General features: G+C 45.8%; 1 protein-coding gene across 2 annotated transcripts; it reads right to left on the bottom strand.

Moving 5' to 3' along the window:
• Nucleotides 1–939: 939 nt before the first annotated feature.
• otud7b (OTU deubiquitinase 7B) lies at nucleotides 940–18,006 on the bottom strand. Of its 2 annotated transcripts, none has more exons than XM_086114016.1 (11): nucleotides 17,838–18,006; nucleotides 11,559–11,640; nucleotides 10,682–10,906; nucleotides 10,414–10,515; nucleotides 9,542–9,669; nucleotides 8,367–8,473; nucleotides 8,162–8,289; nucleotides 7,000–7,149; nucleotides 6,625–6,739; nucleotides 5,586–5,664; nucleotides 940–4,590 (listed from the first exon to the last, which is right to left on the bottom strand). In XM_086114016.1, the coding sequence occupies exons 1-11, from the start codon at nucleotides 17,862–17,864 to the stop codon at nucleotides 3,235–3,237; spliced, it is 2,499 nt and encodes an 832-aa protein (XP_085970142.1). In that variant the 5' UTR covers nucleotides 17,865–18,006; the 3' UTR covers nucleotides 940–3,234. The 2 variants fall into 2 exon arrangements, with proteins under 2 accessions (XP_085970142.1, XP_085970143.1); XM_086114017.1 differs by having other exon boundaries at nucleotides 6,625–6,676.
• Nucleotides 18,007–18,667: the final 661 nt, after the last annotated feature.

The raw sequence follows: 18,667 nt of genomic DNA, 5'->3' as shown, positions 1-18,667 counted from the left end.
AGTGGCTAACTTCTGTGTTAGCAAACATTCGGGACTTTTAACAAACGTACAAAAATAACTCTACAAGCTCTCTTTTGCCTTTTGATTGAAATACAAAACAAGAGTGTGCCATGACGTCACGCCTGCCTTGTCGTTCGAATGTCAGCTCGTTCTTTGGAGGAATCACAAAAGACAAAACAAGTATCACTTTTACGGTCAGTGACTGGTCACATCAGAATTCATACGCTAGTGCGGAAATATGAAACGAAGACAAACAGCAAATGCTAATGTTGTTTTTAAAAACAATATATGTACCGTTGACCCTGCACACTGGCAGTTTGGCATCCACATATTCGCAGACTTTTGTCCAATTTTTGATTTTTTGGAGGTGTAGGGGGGTTAGGGGAGTTCCCTGTTTTTTTTTTTTTTGTGGAAAACATTGAATGTTTTTCAGCGTTTTTGGAAGAATTGGTTTGCCTCAATTTTCTGATTCCCTTTATGTTCATTAGTGTTGCGGGTGTGCTGGAGTTGATCCCAGCTGTATTCGGGTACTAGGCGGGGGACACCCTGAACTTGTTGCCAGCCAATCGCAGGACACACATAGATGAACAACGACTCGCACTCATAATCACACCTAAGGACAATTTGGAGCGTTCCATTAACCTGTCATGCATGTTTTTGGAATGTGGGAGGAAACCGGAGTACCCGGAGAAAACCCACGCAGGAGAGCACCTGCGAACTGCATACAAGAAGGCCGGAGCCGGAACTGTACCCTGCACCTCGGCACTGTGAGGCGGACGTGCTAACCAGTCGACTACCGAGCTGCCCTCAATGCATTTCAATGGTGGGTCAATTATACATGACCAGCCAATAGCAGGGGTCCACTGAGCTGTCACTTTAAATACACGACGGGAGGATGGGTGGTGGTGGTGGTGGGGGGGGGGGGGGGGGGGGGGGGATATGGTGTCCCATGCCGGCATAGCAGTGAACAGTTTGCTAGTCTTAAAAAAAAAAAAAAAAAAAAAAAAAAACTAATCAACTAAAAACAAAACAGTAGTCGTCCACCTGTAATGGTACTGGTACGCTCTTTGTCCACACTAGTCGGACATCTTTTGGCATACTAGTACCGTTTCTTTTCCAGAAACCCTTTCGTGAATTGATTCTATATCCAACCTAGGCTCCCAAATGTACTTGTACTCTTTGGTGTCCCTATTAAGACATTTGAGCGCACTAGTAGAACTAGTCACCTCATGTCATGACTGAGGTGTGACGACCAACGGTCATGTTGGTAAAGTCCAGGAGGCTAATAGTGCATGCCCCATGCCTAGTAGTGTTACTAGCGTAGCACAGTAGTTTACTCGGAGTGTTGAATTTTGTCCAAAAGTGATCCTAGTAGTGGAACAGACATTATTTGTAAGACAGCTGTGCTACAGGTGTGGTGACTTGTCTTACTAGTGATGGCAAAGAGCATACTAGTACAAGGAGCTTCAGCCGGATATAATGCGGAAGAATGAAACGGAACGCTAAGGTGGGAAAGTCCCACTTGAGACGAGCACCAAAGCCTTGGGGAGGTCCCGACCAAAAGTGCTTGGAATTGTGCAGAGACGGGAAAGTGGCCAATGTGCCCCTACAACTTTCCGAATAAAGCAGGACAGAACACACACACACGCACACACACAAAAAAAAAACCCTGGTGAGCCTTGGAGGAGGTTGTGGTCCTCAGGAGCTGAGACGCTGTCAGTGCTTAGATGTCGGTTGGAGCCTCATTTCCATCAAGTGATACGGTTCACTTGGGTACCCATTTGGAGTTATCCGTGTGCCTTTTGTCCCAGTAAGCTTCTCTAAGGTAGAGACAGACACTACTGTTTTTTTTTTTCTTCACTGAGGAATAAATTAAAAAGTCTGTAGCTACATGCGCTGCAACGCACACACAAATGCAGTTGACACAGTCTCAAGACCGGCATGGCTCCATCCAACTATTTTCTTCTGCTTATTCATGGTCAGTAGCTTATGCGATGAGCATGCGGGTGAGCAGACTTCCCTCTCCCGAGCCACCTCATCCAGCCCAGAACCCCGAGGCGTTCCCAAGACAGCCATAAGACAGTCTCTCCACCGAGTCCTAGGTCGCCCCTGGGGACACGACTTTGAGCACTTGAGCCAAAGTAAGACCAACGCATTTAGGATTAGAAGACAAGTCAATAAGACTTTGAGCACTCCAGACGGGATCGAGTCTTTGAGGACTTGAGACGGAGTAAGAACAATGCGAGACTGATTGACTGCAGTTTTGGTTTTTGCTGGTCTTGATGATAAACCCTGAATATCTCATGTCTTATCCCCACTTTGCACCTGCATCTGGAACCTCCCAAAGTGCGCTGCAGGCCATTTTACAACCAGGACACACCTTAGGTAATCCAACGCTCGGCAAACCTAGCAAAACCCAAGTGAACCTTCATGTACCAAAGTGTACCTCTTGGTGGAAACACTGCTTTAGTACCCTTGGCCCAACATGGAAGACTGGTACCGGGTATGATCAGTGCAGAGTCGTTTTCGTCATTTCTGTCACCACCGTCGTACACAGGCAGTAGTGTCAAACCAAACCCTCGAACAGAAAGCCATTGGAGCATCAACCGATATATTTGATATCCATCTTCAGGTCTCTGTACGAGTACGCTTTGGCCTCATCAGTTTGCCGCACGAGTGTCTCCGTCTTTCTAGCCCACTAGTAGGTCCTTAAGGTGGACAGCAAATCAATGCTCAAACAGCTTTCAATTAAACATTTTGAACATTTTATTCATTCCAAAAGGTATCCAGCATAAGGCCCATGTGCGAGTACGCGCATTGTCCTCACTAGTCAGTGCACTCGTTGGATATCGAACAAATGCTCAAATGGCTTGCTTATACCGCTTGTGGTGACACACCCTCTTCTTTATGCATCCCTCAGTTTCCACGCTCTGTACTGTGCAGGCACCTGTCCTGTCATTTACATTCTCCCCACGAGGAAGTGACAGAGGCCAGGCCTTGAATATGGATGAAGAGGACGAGCCTGCAGCCATCCCCCACACCCCACACTCACGCAAACACACACTCGGACAACTGCATAAGAGCCGCAGCAAAAATGTAACAGAAGTGCATTTTCTAGTGATGCGAGACCACCCTGTTTTGAGTCTAGGGAGCGCGTCTCTTCCCGAGCCACGAAGCGGTAGCCAATTGTGCCCAAACTGAACTGAAGAAGGCCACTCATCACGGGAAATCGGGTCAGAACCTCTGGATTACGGGCTCCGTGTCCTTGTTATTGCGGTAGCAGGAGGAGCAGTAGTTGCCCGTCTCGGGGAGTCCGTAGTAGACACAGTTGGGGGTCCGACAAAGACTGGACGGCAGGCTGGGAAGAGCGCCCACGCTGCCCAGGGAGTAGTGGCGCACTGCCGGAAGCGTACTACCGGGCTCCAGGAAGCCGTTGGTGGGGCAGAACCTGGTATAGTCTGGCGGGATGAGCTCTGGCGGGTACGAGGACACCGCATCATTATTATACCGAGAGTTAGGCGTGTTAGGGGTGCCGCCCTGCGCCCCGGAGCAGTGCCTCGGAAGGGTGATGTACGACGGGTAGGAGGCCGCTGGCGAGCCGCCGGCCAATTGGCGTCGCGTATCAACGTAGTGCATGTGGAGGTGCGCCGCAGAGGGCGGCTCGTCTGTCAGGGACGGCCGCGGGATGGGAACCATGCCAGTGTACATGGAAGGGCTAAGGAGTGAGGTCTTGAGCTGGTTGAATGAGGGCGATGGATTCTCGCCCAGCTCAACTGTCACCGGCCCATTTTTGGGCGGCACGACGGCGTAGGCCACGCCCTTGCGCTCGGCCTCGCGCCGTTGCTCCTGCTCGGCCCGGGAGCGCTCCTCCACCTCGGTGAGGTAGCGCTGAATCCTTTGCTTTCGCAGCGGGTGCTGGTTGTCGGTGGTCAGCATGCCGGCGAACACGAACTTCCTCTCGCCGTGCATGGCCGCCTTGATGATGCCCAGGCTGACCTTGACGTCGGCGCCGTACTTGTAGGTCTCGCCCTCCGCGCCGCTCCCTCCGCCGCCGCTGCTGCTCGTGCTGCTGCCCGTCCCGTTGAGACGCTCGCTGCCCGACGAGGGCGAGCCCTTGCCGGAGTCTTCAGACGCGTGGGGCGTAGCAGGTGAGCCGTCCTTGGCATTCTTCTCGGCCCCCGTCGAGCCCTTCTTTTTGTGTCCGCTCTCCTTCTTGCCTTGTCCGACACCCCCGTTCTTGCCCGTCATGAGACCGCCCACGTTCCGCTTGAGCTTGCTGCCTAGCGTCTTTCCGAAGCTGCCCAGCTTGTTGGCTACCGACTCGGCCCTCTTTTTGTCCTTCTCCTTCTTGGCTTTGTCTTTTTGTCCCATCGTGGGCGTCCCGCCGTTGGAGGACGTGGACGAAGCAGACGAGTTGTTCTTGGCCAAGGGTACGCCACCGTTCACCGTGGATCCTGCGGGGCCGGCGTCTCCGTTGCCATTGGAACTACTGCTGACGGACTCCTTGTCCGACTCACCGGAGTCTGGAGGTGTGCGGGCGTCGTCTCCGGCTGACGCGGTGGGCGACTCGGGCTGGGCCAGCGGCGCTTGCTAGAAGGAGAGCAAATTACACGTAAGGCCCAGAACCCACGTGGAGATGAGGGTGCTGTTTTTGCATGTTCCTGACCAAGGACCCCAAAACAATAAATAAATAATAACACCAGACGCTCGTACGTCTTATAAGATTGTCCTATAAAATTATCCTGTGGTCTGAGGTGTGTTCACAGTGGCACAACATAACAGAATCTTTGCGTGTGTTTTGAGATGATGGCAGCACACCACACCCATTAAGTCTCAAACTGTGAAATGTCTGATATTTCTTTTTCATGTGTGGGGTCGGGAACAGATGAACAATCTTTTAAGATCTGAAAAATACTTGTGTGTACTGGGCCTTAGTCCAAGTTAACATGTGCTCTCCCCGCTATCCCCCCCCCCCCCCGACTCGAGTCACTATCTAAAATAAATGAAGAAGTTTATAAAATAAAAAAAACCTCCCTTTGCTCACTCACTCATTGCCAGACTGTTGTTCCCGCTGTCACGCAAGATTCCCCCATCATGCTTCCTCAATTCATCTCCCAAACTTGCCAGTCCCGTCTGCCTCTGACCTATGTACCTGCCTCAGCGCTGCCCTGGGAACCACCCCAGCTTTCTGTCTCCGACTGCAAGCTCCTAGACCACTTCCTGTTTTCTATCTGTCCCTTTGTTTCCGTGGCTATTTGTTGCTCTGGTGTAACATCATGGCAGTGTGACCTTCCTGTAGATTCCAGAGCATTAGGACACTTACCTCTCCGTGCCGCCTTAACCCATTCCAAACCAACAGAGAGTTTTTATTTGACCTTTGAATTGAACTGCGAAGCTACTAACCTGTTTGCCTCTGGACTTGTACAATCTGTTATTAAAAGTCATTTCACTTGTGGTCTGGTGTACTCCAATTGGGTTCCACTCACTCATACGTTCCGGTGACTCTATTAGGGTTGATTATTTCCAAGTATCTCTACAAGGACCAGAGTGTGTAAATTGCGTGAGTGTACTGCAGCTGTCCTCACCTCGCAGGGCAGCGGCAGCCAGTTGACAGTCATGTAGCTGTGAAGCATCTGGAGCTTTGCTTCCAACGAGAGAGTCACACTAAGAGATGAAATGGTCGTTGTTATAGTCCATTGAACTGTGTGTCAAGGCTTTGGCTTGTATCATTCAACTGAAAACGCATGCTTTCAAAATTTGACACAGCAGAGAAGAGTGCTATGGACAGCGCTCCCAAAGTTGAACGATTAAAAAAATAAAATGAAAAAAAGGCCCCTCCCCAGAATGTGGTCCCAAAACAAATCTTTACAGGGAAAAAAAAAAAAAAGCATCGGAATAAGAAGTGCTTTGGCAGCGTCTTCTTTAAACGCCAAAAAGAAATAGGAAATCATCTCTACCGGACAACAAGGGTGGTCTCGGGAACGGGACGACGAAGTGTGAGGTTATTTACCAGTTTCTCCACTCCATTCAAAGAAACTATTTAGAGCTAATCTCTTGTGAGCAAATGTTGCTAATCTGGAGTCAAGGCTCAATCCCGAAATAGGGACACAGTACGTACTCGCATACTTAAACGGTGGCAGGGAAGCTTCGCGTTTCGTTTCGAATTTTGAAAGCTTGAACAATTAAGTCATCTTTTTGCAGCCACACAAAGTGATATTCTGCATTCCAAATAAATCAAGGGTAGTGAAATAAAGTTGTATTTGAAAAAAACAACGCTTTATTTTACGTAAAACAAGAAGTCGCAAAGTGAGTGGAATTAAGTCACACTGCTCCAAGATATTCGGAAATTGAAGTACTTTTTTTTTTATTAGAATTTGTCATGTTAGAGGAATAAAATTATATTTTTATGAAAACGGAGAGTGATCGTAAAACTCAAGATACATACTACGCCGTGATTTTTGGCATAATTTAACACTTTGATCGGGTGACCTATTGGAAAAAAAAAAAATCATAGTGGATGCGAGCATGGCTCACTGAGGTTAAACCTGTATACTTTATGGGCTATAAAAAGCAATAAGGAGGGATAATGATGATTAAAAATAATGATGAGAGTAAAGGCAGCACCTGCCAAGCTTCTTGTTGTTGGTGTCGTCCTTCCCCCACTCCCAGTCTTGTCCTGGATCGACGGCAAAGTGCAAAGGAAGCATTTTGTGCTCTGAGTCAGTGAGCGGGATGACCACTGCAAAAAATAAATCAACAAACACATTCAGCAACCGTGATGGCAAGTACATACAAATACTTTCTTAATTTACATCAGCAGATTGTTTTCAGGCATCTCGCCAATATTTTTCCCTTTCACTCCCCATATTTGAAAGTGGAAATTGGTACTTTCCGGTCCTTCCTTTGTCAAAACAGGCTGCTTACTTTTTTTTTTTTCCCAACCTCTGCGGATGTTGAGATTTCGGCAGCAAAGCGCATGGAATGTAAAAACCGAGTCACCTTGCTCGGCCGCGCCGTCCTTCTGCTCCATGGGCACCAGCGCCGAAAAGTGAGCCTGGTCGTAGGCCAGCACCAGCGGAGAGCGGTGGCACATGGTGGACGCTACCTCCAAGGGCAGGAAGATGCCCCCGAACGGAATAGGGGCAAAAGCTGTGGTGGGACAAACAAGGATGTGACTCAATAACCCGCAAAGTAGCCACAACATTAGGTACATCTGCTTGAACAATCCAACCGCCGGTTAGAAAAATGGAGTAAGTCGTCGTGCCTGCTTGGCTGCCTTGTCACTTATTATGATTGGCACGACCTGATGTTTTAATATGGGGGGACTCTTTCATGATGCTTCAACATGACGGAATGCTCCAAATGGAGACCCGCGAGGACCCAGTTTCACCATTTACAACAGCCACTACCTCAATTATTATTGTTAAAACAAGATCTAACCTTATTAGTACATTTGCGTGATGGTTAAAAAAAAAAAAAAAAAAAGATTTATGATTCAAACCACGGACTGTTAGGCCAATCTCTTGCCATTTAAGACCGACCTGAGGTTTTAATTTGAGAACAAGACTTGCGTATTTTTTTGGTCACGTTTATGATGGTTAAAAACAGTACATTGCCAAAGCCGAACTTTTTTTTTTTTTCAAAGATAACTAAAAGGTCGTAAAATGTGACAAATCCTTTTTTTTTTTTTTTGCACTGATGATAATGAAAATGATAAAATACTACAAATCTAGACCAGTTTAAGACTGACGTGCTTTTGACGTTTTCAAAAGATAAGGCTTTACTTTGGCCTACGGTTGTGTAGGCATCCAAAATGTTTTTCATGTTAAGTAATACAGTTTGGTTTGATGATGAATACTAAAGGACAAAGTATTGTAAAACAATCAAACGTTCGCCTGTAAGTATATGTCGGCCTCTGTGGGAAGCATTAAGTGAAAAGTTATGTTATGAAATATATATCATTAATTAATCAACAGATTACATCGATCTCTGCTGATAATTGGCATCTATCTAAAAAAAAAACACACACAAAAAAACATATCGGCCAAGACCAGAGCAAAATATGAACCAATCTTTGATGTCTTCTTCCCCTTTTGTGTCGCTAAAATAAAGGATGAATGAAAATATTGCCAAGGCGGTACGAGAGCACCGGCGATCTCACCCTCTCCTCCAGAGTCCCTCAGCATGGTGTCGGCCACCACCACGATGGGCCGCTTGAGGATGTGGGCCAGGACGAACACGTGGAACTCCTCCAGGCTCTCGTACACGGGCTCATCAGAGGACTCCCCCCTGGAGGGGACGGCGGGTATTAGCGTCGGCGGGGCCACAAAACGCCACGGAGGGGCCAGTCGGCTGTCCTCGCTCACCTGCTGTTGACGTGGTTATTGTAGTTGACCCGCGGCTCGCTGGAGGCCAGTTTCAGCAGCTCGTTCCACTCCTTCTGCCACTCCTCCTCGCTGTAGACCAGGCCCGACTGCAAAGGACACACCCACATTTCCAGCATCATTCAGTGGCAGCAATTTTCAGTTCGCCATATTTTTTGCCCCATTCTTCAGGAGCCACAAAATATTTTGTTCTGTGACAACAGGAGCAACGAAGTAAGACTAGAACCACATGCCGCTCTTTTCATACCTCTGCTGTGGCTCTCTTGTGACTTTGGAAACTAAATAAATAGGATTTAATAGGGCCTGAGTCATATGGATTTTGTTGGGAGGCAAATACCGATGCTGGTGTTTGGCGGAATAAAAGTTTGAGACTTGAGCTACCAGTACCGCAATAGTCAACAGAAAGTCAAACAAGTGCGAGCGGGCGGCTTGTTAAAATAAAGACCTGCTCAACCTGCAGCGCAAACTTTTAATCATTTTTGTGGTGGCCGGCGTCATGAGGCTCCCAAAATGGAAATGAAACAGTGTGTTCAAAGTCAATATTCACCTGCTGCAACGGCTGTTGTCCGACATGAGACACAACAGAAGAAGAAATGTTTCCACTTGTGGCACCACGTACGGAGAATTTACTTTTGTTTAATTTTGAAACGAAGGCCACCCTTAAAAATGTCATTTACAATCAAGCAATAAACAATAAGGAAGTTGTTCGTGGAATTAAGTTCAAACGTTTAAGGATTTTTTTTTTTAACCTTTTTGAGAAAAAGTCGTGATTTGGGATTGAGTTGTAAAGCTGTACTGTTTGTGGAATAAAGTTGTAAGTGGCATACAAAAATTGAATGCTACAGGAATACATTTATGGTTGGTGAGGGGTTTTTTTTCGAATTAAAAAAAAGTTTGTTTAAAAAAAAAACTATTTGAACGAAGTTCATTTTTTAGCCATAAAATTGCCGTGTTAGACGAATACAGATTCTTTTTACATTGAAATCACATTTTGGGGAATAACATTTCCCTTTTAAAGGGTAAGTCACCCCAAGCATTTTCTTTACAAGAATATGTTCTGTGCGCCTTCATTGGTCGAAACACAGCATTCTGATTCTGACGTCAAAGTGTCCAGCAGTGCGTATCACGGGCTTTGCGTGGTGGACGGATGGACGCACCTCTTTGTTCTGCTGGGTCAGCTGCCACCTCCAGCGGCGCTTGAGGGCCTCCTGCTTGTCGCCGTGATCCATCTGCTCGTGCAGCGCCTTGCGCAGCGACAGGTCGCGGTCGTGACAGCCCCACATGCCTGTGCCCACCACCACAAAAAGAGCGCTCACTCACACCTGCGGCTGTTGTGGAGGATCAGGACAAATGTAACTCATGGACCCCCGAGATAACAGGCGAACTAGGGATGGCGCGTAATTATACAGCCGAGCAGACACAAACAAAGTTCCACAACTACTGTGATTGACTCAGTAAGCTACCATAATAGTTGCCTTTCAGAGAGGATTAAAAATATATACAGTATATTCCAGTGGATATTGTTATATTGCCCGTCTACATGTGTTGCTCTAGCATTTGTGTTCAAACACCCACTGCTTCAAGGGTTTTACCATCACAAGTCATTACTTACAATCTATGTTTTAAGTTAAATTTGAGTCAACCTCATCTGGGAGTGTCAATAAACAGATTGAAGACTTTAACCCTTTCATGAACAGCGGTTAATACAGTGGACATCTTATCATATTATCAGATTACAGGGTGCATGAAAGGGTTAATTAAAAAAAAACTTCACTATTTGCCTAACAGCTGCTTGTTAAGTGAGCTCATATTTATCCTGATAAGCCAAAGCAAAATAACAAACAAACAAAGAAAGAAAAAATTAAATAATTGGCCGAGCGACGGCCCACGTGGTGAAAATTCATAAATGGGCTCACTTGTATCTCAAGGCACCAGTGTACAGGGCAGATGGATCGAGTGTGCAATACGTGTAGTGCATGACAAAAGCATGTCTGCAAATGTGGACTGTAAGGCAACAATGAGAGCTGACCGAGCGAGGCGGCGTGTAACAGGCAGTTTCCATCCCCGGTTGTCGTCAGGGGCAGCAAACTCTGACAGTTTGGAACCACTTTGGTCCACCAGTTCAGGCGTCCTGCAGACATTTACAAACGAACAAAATTTTAAAAATAAAAATAAAAAAGTCAGTCCGTAGTGTTGCACAACTATAGTCGAAATGATAATCACGATTTTTCTTTATGTGAAGTTTTATGTGAAGCCAGAAAAATTGGGGTAGGCGCTATTATTATTATTATTATTACCGGCGTGTTCCAAGGCCACCATCATGGACTTCTCGATCAGGTCCCTCTCGCTGACCTGGAAGTCGTCCTGGTACATGCTGAGGTCGGGCAGCTGGAAGGTGAACTCGGGTGTGTTCAGCAGTTGCTCGTCACTGCCCCCCGCGGGGCCGGAGGCGTGCGTCAGGGAAGTCGCAGCGGGTGAGGCATCGCGGGCCGGGACCGCGCTCGCCTGACGCCCTTCGGGAGCTGCGGAAAAATTAAAAACACAGACATGTGGCAAACCCGGATGTATCACGGTTTATTGTTTGCGCTCAAGCTATATTTGAATTTTTTTTGCCGATTGTCACTGTAGGTTATTTGAACACTCGAAATTGTCCTTAGGTGTAAGCGGCACCGATAATGGATGGATGTCTGTTTAATGTGATTTTTTTATATTTTTTTTATATTGGACGTGTCAGAATTCGGAGGTGTAGTACCATGTTGTGCCACAATATCCCAGGCAGCACTGAGCTCTACTGGGACGTATGCAGTGTAAATTAACAGAGGTGAGCATTCCGTCAGTACTGACGGAAGGTCCATCAATCGGTCACGAACGGACACCCATTTTGGTGACGACTGACGGGAAACTTAAGACGAAGCATCGATGGAAGTTGTTTTAGCTTGTCACTAGCTGGGTCAGTACAGACGAAGCTTCTCAGTCCGTCACTGACAGACAGACTCATGTTTCGCTGACGACCGACGGGAATGATGAGTGGGTGGCCCGGCCTCTGGCCAATGATGGACCGCCAAAATTTACTGACGCGCCCACCTCTTCTAATTAACGGCAAAAGGAAGCTCCAATGTTTTTTACCTATGGCGGTAAAGTGTACCACACCTCTGAAAATAGAGATTTCCTCACCTTGGGTCACGTCGTCTTGTCTCTGCAGTACAGGCCGTCCGAGCCGAGCCATTTCTTTTTCCGGGGGCAGGTACGTTCTCTCCTGGGGCAAGGAGGACACCGAGTTCAAGTCAAATCATCAAGTCAAAGCTGCTGTGCTTGCCCCCTAAATGTGGACAATATGAAGTTAAACAAGGTCAACAAGACAATTCATTGATTAATTGTTGCAATTGTTGATGAAGTATATGCGTCATGTATTAAAAAAAAAAAAACAGTGGTGGCTTTTTGGTGAGAATGCATTCAGAGCATTTCAATCTGGAAACTTGCACATAAACTAAGTTCTGAGCATGGTGATGGAACCAACTCAAGTCGTAAGTCTGGTTACCAGCACTCTCTGCTGACAGAGTCGAAGAGGAAGAAGGTGAAAGTAGGTACTTTTTTTTTTTTTTTTTTAAATCAGAGGTGACATGCTAACAAGCTAGTGTACTGTGTCAAGCCATTCACGTGGCCCAACCAAGAATCCATTTGGAGTCCATGTCATTCCTCTCCGCCTATCTTGATGAATCACATTTTCTGTCTCTAGCGATGAGACGGAGGGAGCGTGGAGCATTCCTGCTCTGGCAAATACACGCGCACGCGCGCAACCAGGCTGATGTCAGATATCCCGCACACACCCGCCGTCGGGCCGCCTCATGCCAGCGAGGCTTCGGATGGGTCACAGCACAATAATTTGCCAAGTGACACTTCTCTGGGGCGGCCTCCTACTCTGCACTGATGACTGGGAAACACACTCACTCACACACGCGCAGCAGCGAGATTAAGCGGGGCACACACACATACCAACGATGGGGCCCAATTTGAGCACTTCCCCCACTCCCACTGAAGTCAGCATCTAAAAGACAATCCCGGAACGATTATCCTGTGGTGTGGAGGGTGGCAAGAAGGCTTTTACCCTCCCCAGTGCGCACAAAAAAAATGACCGGGGCTGACAACGGTGAATCATGAATGTGCAGGCATATACTGTAGGTCATCTGGTTGACTTTGAGAAAGCATTGATTCTCAGATGTCTCGAAATGATGATCCTGAGCCAATTATTCTGTGCTGACAATGATAAAACTTTCCTCCATCATCCGCTCGGAAGACAGTGGCAGTCATGATGTTTCATGGGGGGGACGTGACGATCGGGCACGAATCGAGCTTTTTCCTCCCTCGTGATCAAGCGGAGGCCAGATTCTCAGATGTCGCTACAAGATAATCGCGATTGATTATTTTGGGGTGTGGATTGCGTTGAGTGATTTTTCCCTGCCTGATATGCGCCGATGCGGATGTGGAACTGGGAGTCGCGGCTTGGAATTGAAGTGGATTTACATGGGACAGGAGATGTGAGCCAATCTCTTTTTCGTCAATGGCAATACAGCTTCGTGTTTGCTTTCAAAACTTAGCTTGTAGCAGACGTGTGCACATTTTCAGCATGACGTCCCTGATCCACTGGTGAAAGGACACTTTGATCCTCTCCTCTTTCATCTATAACTGCTTCAGACAACAAAGTGTATGCAGAAAAGTGGTGAAGATTGCACGACTGTCTGTGTCCTATGTGTTGTGTTATTTTTGTTAATTTGACTTCAAAATGGCGCCGCGTGAGTGGCTGCCTTTCCAGCAGCTCCTATATTTTGTTGTTCTACTTCTTCCTTTCATAACTTTGCTGCTGTGAATCGGGAATTTCTCCATTGCGAGACTAATAAAGGTTTTCTTATCTTATATGCTCAGAAAAAGCCGAAGACGAAGCTGACAATCGTAAATCGAAGCGGGGTACATTGACATATTGGGCATGATTGTCAGAATGTGTACCTCGCTTTAATGTCGCTTTGGATTCGACCGCAGAGACATTCCGAATGGAGGACAGATTGTACAGGTGAACAACTAATTGCCGCTTGATTGCATATCAACAATTTCAGCATCCCTTCCAACCTGTTGTGCAACTTTCTGCCTAATTAAGCGCAAAGGCTAATACCAGAACCAAAACAACACAAGACAAACGCGGAAGAATCTCTTTTCCAATTTCACAACTCCAGACAAAAAGAGTCAAGTAAAAAGCGCCTTGCCTCGATTTAGGAGTTGACTTCGTTCGGCGACCAACCAACTTGCTTGGGTATCAAATCCCTTTTCTCCATTGAATGAATTTCATTTTTGGTGTGCGTTTTTTATTCATCCCATCTTTCTCTGCAGTGCCTCTGAGGGCTGAACCATTTTGAAAATTAACCTATTTGGGATCCCCCGCGATTGAATATGCAATTCGTTTCTCAAATCTTTTTTCATGAACAATATCGTTTCCCACAAGCTATCAAGATAAACAATATTACCGTTGCTCATTTTTTATGTGGCTATTATGATCGAGCATCTTATATCCTTTTGAAAGAGCGAGTAACTTTTTATTCTCAAGAATATTCAACATCGGCATTGAAATATAGAAGAATAGCTGCTAAAAAAATCAAAAATAAAAATAACTCATCGGCTGAATGACATCGATTTCCAGCTTCCGCTTTTTCATGGAATTCGTCCTCAAAACGGCTGCCTCCATCCGAAATGGACTTTCCGCCCAGTTTCCTGTTTGAGTCTGTGAGCCTTTTGTCACGCCTAATTTCGTGCCAGTTAGTGAGGCTGACATTTTCTTATTTCCCGCTCCCTCCAAAATTCCCCAAGCACACAATCCCAAATGGCAAGGGCATGCCAGCTCACCTCACTTCAACCAGGAAGTGGCTTGCGAACTAATTAACACCGGTTCAATTTTTTTTTGTAAGACATATGATGACAATTTAATTATGGGTTGAAAGTTCTTCAACTTTTACTTTTGTTTTGTCCGAACAGAAGTTTTCACAATGTCGCATGACCATGCAACAGTGCCGCTTGGACTTGTTCCGAGTTTTTTTTTCCTCCTACTGTTGTCTGAAACAATCAGTAGTCAACCTGTGAGCAAAGGTGAGAACAAATAAATGAGAAGAAAAAAAATTAGAATTCATTCTTTGAATTTTCAATGAGTATTCAAAACAAAAATCCTGATTTTGTTAGTGGTGTCTTCCCCCCCCCCCCCCCCCATTTCAATTTTTGGCTCAATCAGAAATGTGAAATGGTAAAATGGGCAAGAAGACCAAGTTTTAACCCTTCCATGCACCCTCTAATCTGTCACATGATAAGTTGTCCGCTGTAGTAAGCGCTGTCTTCGAAAGGGTTAATTAGGACTGAACCATTTTTTATCCTATCGATTATTCAAAAAAAACTAACAAAAAAAAAAGGGATGATTAAACACCATAACACGAAAATGGAAAGTGCAGTTTATGGACTTGAATCGACCGCAGTAACTTGTCTCTGATGGAAATTCATCCCCGCAACCCTCCGGGGCAAAAATTTTGCTCCAGACTTTTTTTTTTCGCAATCGAATTGCTCCAGTTCTTTGAATAATCACTGCAGCTAGAGATTCAACAAGTAATGGATAAATAGACAACTAATCAATTGCCAAACGAATTGACAACTATTTCGATAAATAATTGTTGCAAGAACTCGTTCACCCTATAAATTGTCTTTTACGGATGACACTTGGATTAAAAAAAAAGTGCTATTTGAAGGCACTCCAAGCATCTGGCGAACGTTTTTTTTTTCTCTTCCACTTCTCACTATAATAACCAGCCCGTGCTGCTGTATTGTCTTTCACGGGGGGAAAGCGTTTGGCCATGCGGTGTTTAAATTTATCTCCGTGGATGGCGGCGGACAGCCGCAAACAGCTGCTCACTGATCCTGTTAGTGTGTTGGGCGAGGGCTGCAGTGTCACTTGCAGAGTTGGGGCCTATTCCGCCTCATTCCCACAGGCGGTTCTCAAACGCGGTCACATTAATAAGTAAGCGGCCGAGTCGCTCGGGTTAGTGGGACACGCGTGCAACTCCTGTGTGTGTGTGTGTGTGTGTGTGTGTGTGAGTGTGTGAACTGGAAACACCACTCACGAGTCGCAACGCAATAAACAGCAAGTCCACAGGTTAAAGGCGCAGGAAAGTTGCACCTGACAAACGATGGCCATCCCTCCATTTTCCTCGTTAGGGTCGTGGGTGCGGCCACACGTGGGTGTGACTTCATTATCAACGCGGGAGCACAAGCATCCAGTCTAACGTGTGGTAATTACGTGACGCGCTGGGGAAAGTACATGACGTGATGAGCGGCGGAAGAGCCCCATCGCTCAATTTGTACATAGGTGATGGATCAGAATTGTACCCGGCGTGTTGAATTTGCTGCGAAAGAGCTCTTTTTGCTGACTCAAATGTTTGAACAAGCCATACCGCGTTGTCAATCCTGCAAATCTCTCCTGGTAAACAAATCACAGGAAGAGCTGCTGTAGTACCGAGTGTGGCCGCGCACACGGTCTGGTGCTGCGTCCAAATTGGGAGGCTGCGTCCTGGAGGACACTCAGCAGGCTGGGCCCATCAAAGGCTCCTCCCTCATGTAGCCCACGCTGATCGCATCAAGCGTGGCCAATTCAAGCAGACCAAGTGCAGAAGGAGAGCGCAAGCACTGTAGGCTACCAAAGTGTGCTCCGGAGCGGCCTTCGCTTAGGACCCCGTCTCCGTGGAAACCATGGCAAGGTCATGTGGCCTTCAAATTCGACCTTTGGCAGACGCCGCCTACAAATTTGGACACAGTTTGTGACAGTGGTTTATATGAATAACCCCCGCCCCCGCATACTTTGACATTTCTTTTACAGCAATTGACAAGGAGTTGTGTGAGATCTTGACTTCACTGGGACCCGGACCGAAGTCCACCATTTGACGATACCTGATCTATGCCATCTGATGTCAGGGGAACACGGCCCTAAAATTTGATTTTTGATATGCAAATAAAATAAAACTAAAACAGGCCCCCGACACCAAGTCCACCAGTTGTCACTCAAGTTGGTGCAACTACAATAATGTTTGTTTTGTGTGCAATATCATTCTTTCACATAACATGCAATTATCGCGTACTCTCCTCTCACTCTGTTTATTGTTCTTATACAATTCTGCATTATAGAGAACTTATTTTAATTCATGTTATTATATTAGCAGGAAACATTTTATATTTACTGTTCGACCTCAACTTGGATCCAAGTTGATGGTCATTCTGGTCAATTTAAAATTTTAGGGCCCAAGATGTCAGTACAATTTCAATTTTTACAAATCCAAACCAGGACTCTTCGGATATGTATCCCATGCGAATGCAGTTTGGACACCCCGGGTTGCGCTCATCTGACATGTGTGTCATCAAAAAGCAACAAATGACAAACCAGACGACGCCAATGGCAATGGCAGCTGAAGGAACAGAAAAATGGCCAAAAAGAAATTATGTTTGAAATGATAGATCTACATAAGGAGCAGTTCAAGCACAACATCCTTGAAATTGCCACAAAGTGCCTCGTCATGTTGTCATGTTTCATTAGCATGCAAGTCATTGTACCTACACATTCTGTTCCCAGTACAAGTTGCATTTGTTTTGGGAACGTCAATGACTAGGGATCAGATTTTATTAGTCATTATTTTGTTCTTAATTAAAACTGTTTTTTTTCCCATCCCTTCATTCAAAAACAGGACACTATCAACAAACTCAATGTTATACCCCCCCCCCCCCCCCCCACACACACACACACAAACTAAAAGGAGCCAACTTGTCAATAATTGAAGAGTGTAACACGGCCTTGATAAGGGAAGTAGACTGCACTTGTTTTTATTGCTTGCAACCGAAAAACAAACGACCAAGACAAGTGAGCTTCACCGTTCGCCTCCTTCTTAAATCTGGATTACATCACCGGCAGACGTGTGTGTCTACGCATGGTGACACATCCCAGTCAGACCAGTCCACTTGGGGGACATTTTAAAAACATCACCACAGCTGACACGCGCGGAAGATAATTTAGCGCTAACACAAGCGGTTATCGTCTGAAGTACCGGAATGTGTGATGCGTTTGCACTGTGTCTTTGCGGTAGTTTTCGGTGGAAGAGTAGTTAGAAGGATCAACATGCTTACATAAAAAGAGGCGTTAGAGCGCATGGGCTGCATGCGGCTTTCCCAGACGAGTCTTACAACTTTACCGACGCGCGGTAAATATCGCTGAACACGGCAATAAGCCCCAAAATGATTTTTAAAACTAAAATTTCCTGTATACTGAACATAGCCGTTGTTGTGGCTGCTTGAAGATGAAGCGAATCGGCAGTTAGCCTTTAGCTGTTAGCTAAAGGAGAGCTTGCACTCCCCCCGCTTTACCGCCTCCACCAAATTGCTTCTTACCTTGAGCAGCCCCGCAGATGTTTTCATCCTTCCCGTCCTCCTACTTTCGCCCACTCGGTGAAAATGGACAGTGGTTAACTTTGGAGCATCTTCTCGTGGCGTAACTAAGCGTCAAATCCCCAAGCCGGACCATCAACCACAAAGTAATTTCCACTCCACTTTCAACAACAACGTCAACCGAGTCTAAGAGCCCGCCCACGCCGCGAGACGGCCAATCAAAAACGACAACTTCCGGTGACACCGATACAAGCCAGTGGCTGAGCGACGAGTGTTTTGATGGGCTTTTGTGGTTGACCAATGGGGATAGGAGTAACCTGAACAAGTGTCTGCTGATTGACTTGCAGCTGTAAAGAGGGCAAGTGGGTGTTTCTTCAGGGCCAGCCTATGAACGCGTTCCTTCGGGGAGAGTGACAGATGCTTCAAAGCGATTTCGGGTGATGAGGTCATTCTGGATGATGCATATTTGATGTGACGAAAAAAAAATGTGACCAAAAAAAAACCTATTAGAATAAAGTTTAAAAACAAAAAAGTTTCTAATTTAATGAATTATAAAATAATTTGATAAAAAAAATCTAAATATGAAATTTAAAAAATCAAAAAAACAAAACATCCAACTGTCAAAACCAATATGCCATAAAACTATAGCAAAAGGCAAATTTGTCAAGAAGCAAAACCTCCAATGAAAATACATTTAAAATACTAAAGTACTCAAAATCAAATAAAATTAAATACAAAATAAACAGATTCGATGGCAAAATAGAAATACTTGAACTTTTTCATCCTGTTGTGTTGTAACATTTGTGTACATTAATTTGTTTTAAAAAACTACA

This window comes from Hippocampus guttulatus, chromosome 6 (genome assembly GCF_054856545.1).
Source record: "Hippocampus guttulatus isolate MCC_2025c chromosome 6, RoL_Hgut_1.0, whole genome shotgun sequence".
NCBI lineage: Eukaryota > Metazoa > Chordata > Actinopteri > Syngnathiformes > Syngnathidae > Hippocampus > Hippocampus guttulatus.
Note: the sequence above shows the minus strand (reverse complement) of the source record. Positions and strands in the feature narration are given on the sequence as shown.

Coding starts and splice junctions, on each gene's coding strand:
- otud7b (XM_086114016.1), bottom strand. CDS start 17,864: ATGAAAACATCTGCGGGGCTGCTCAAG. Junction 10,907..11,558: donor ACAAGACGACGTGACCCAAG/GTGAGGAAATCT, acceptor ATTTTTCCGCAG/CTCCCGAAGGGCGTCAGGCG. Junction 10,516..10,681: donor GGTGGCCTTGGAACACGCCG/GTAATAATAATA, acceptor AAATGTCTGCAG/GACGCCTGAACTGGTGGACC.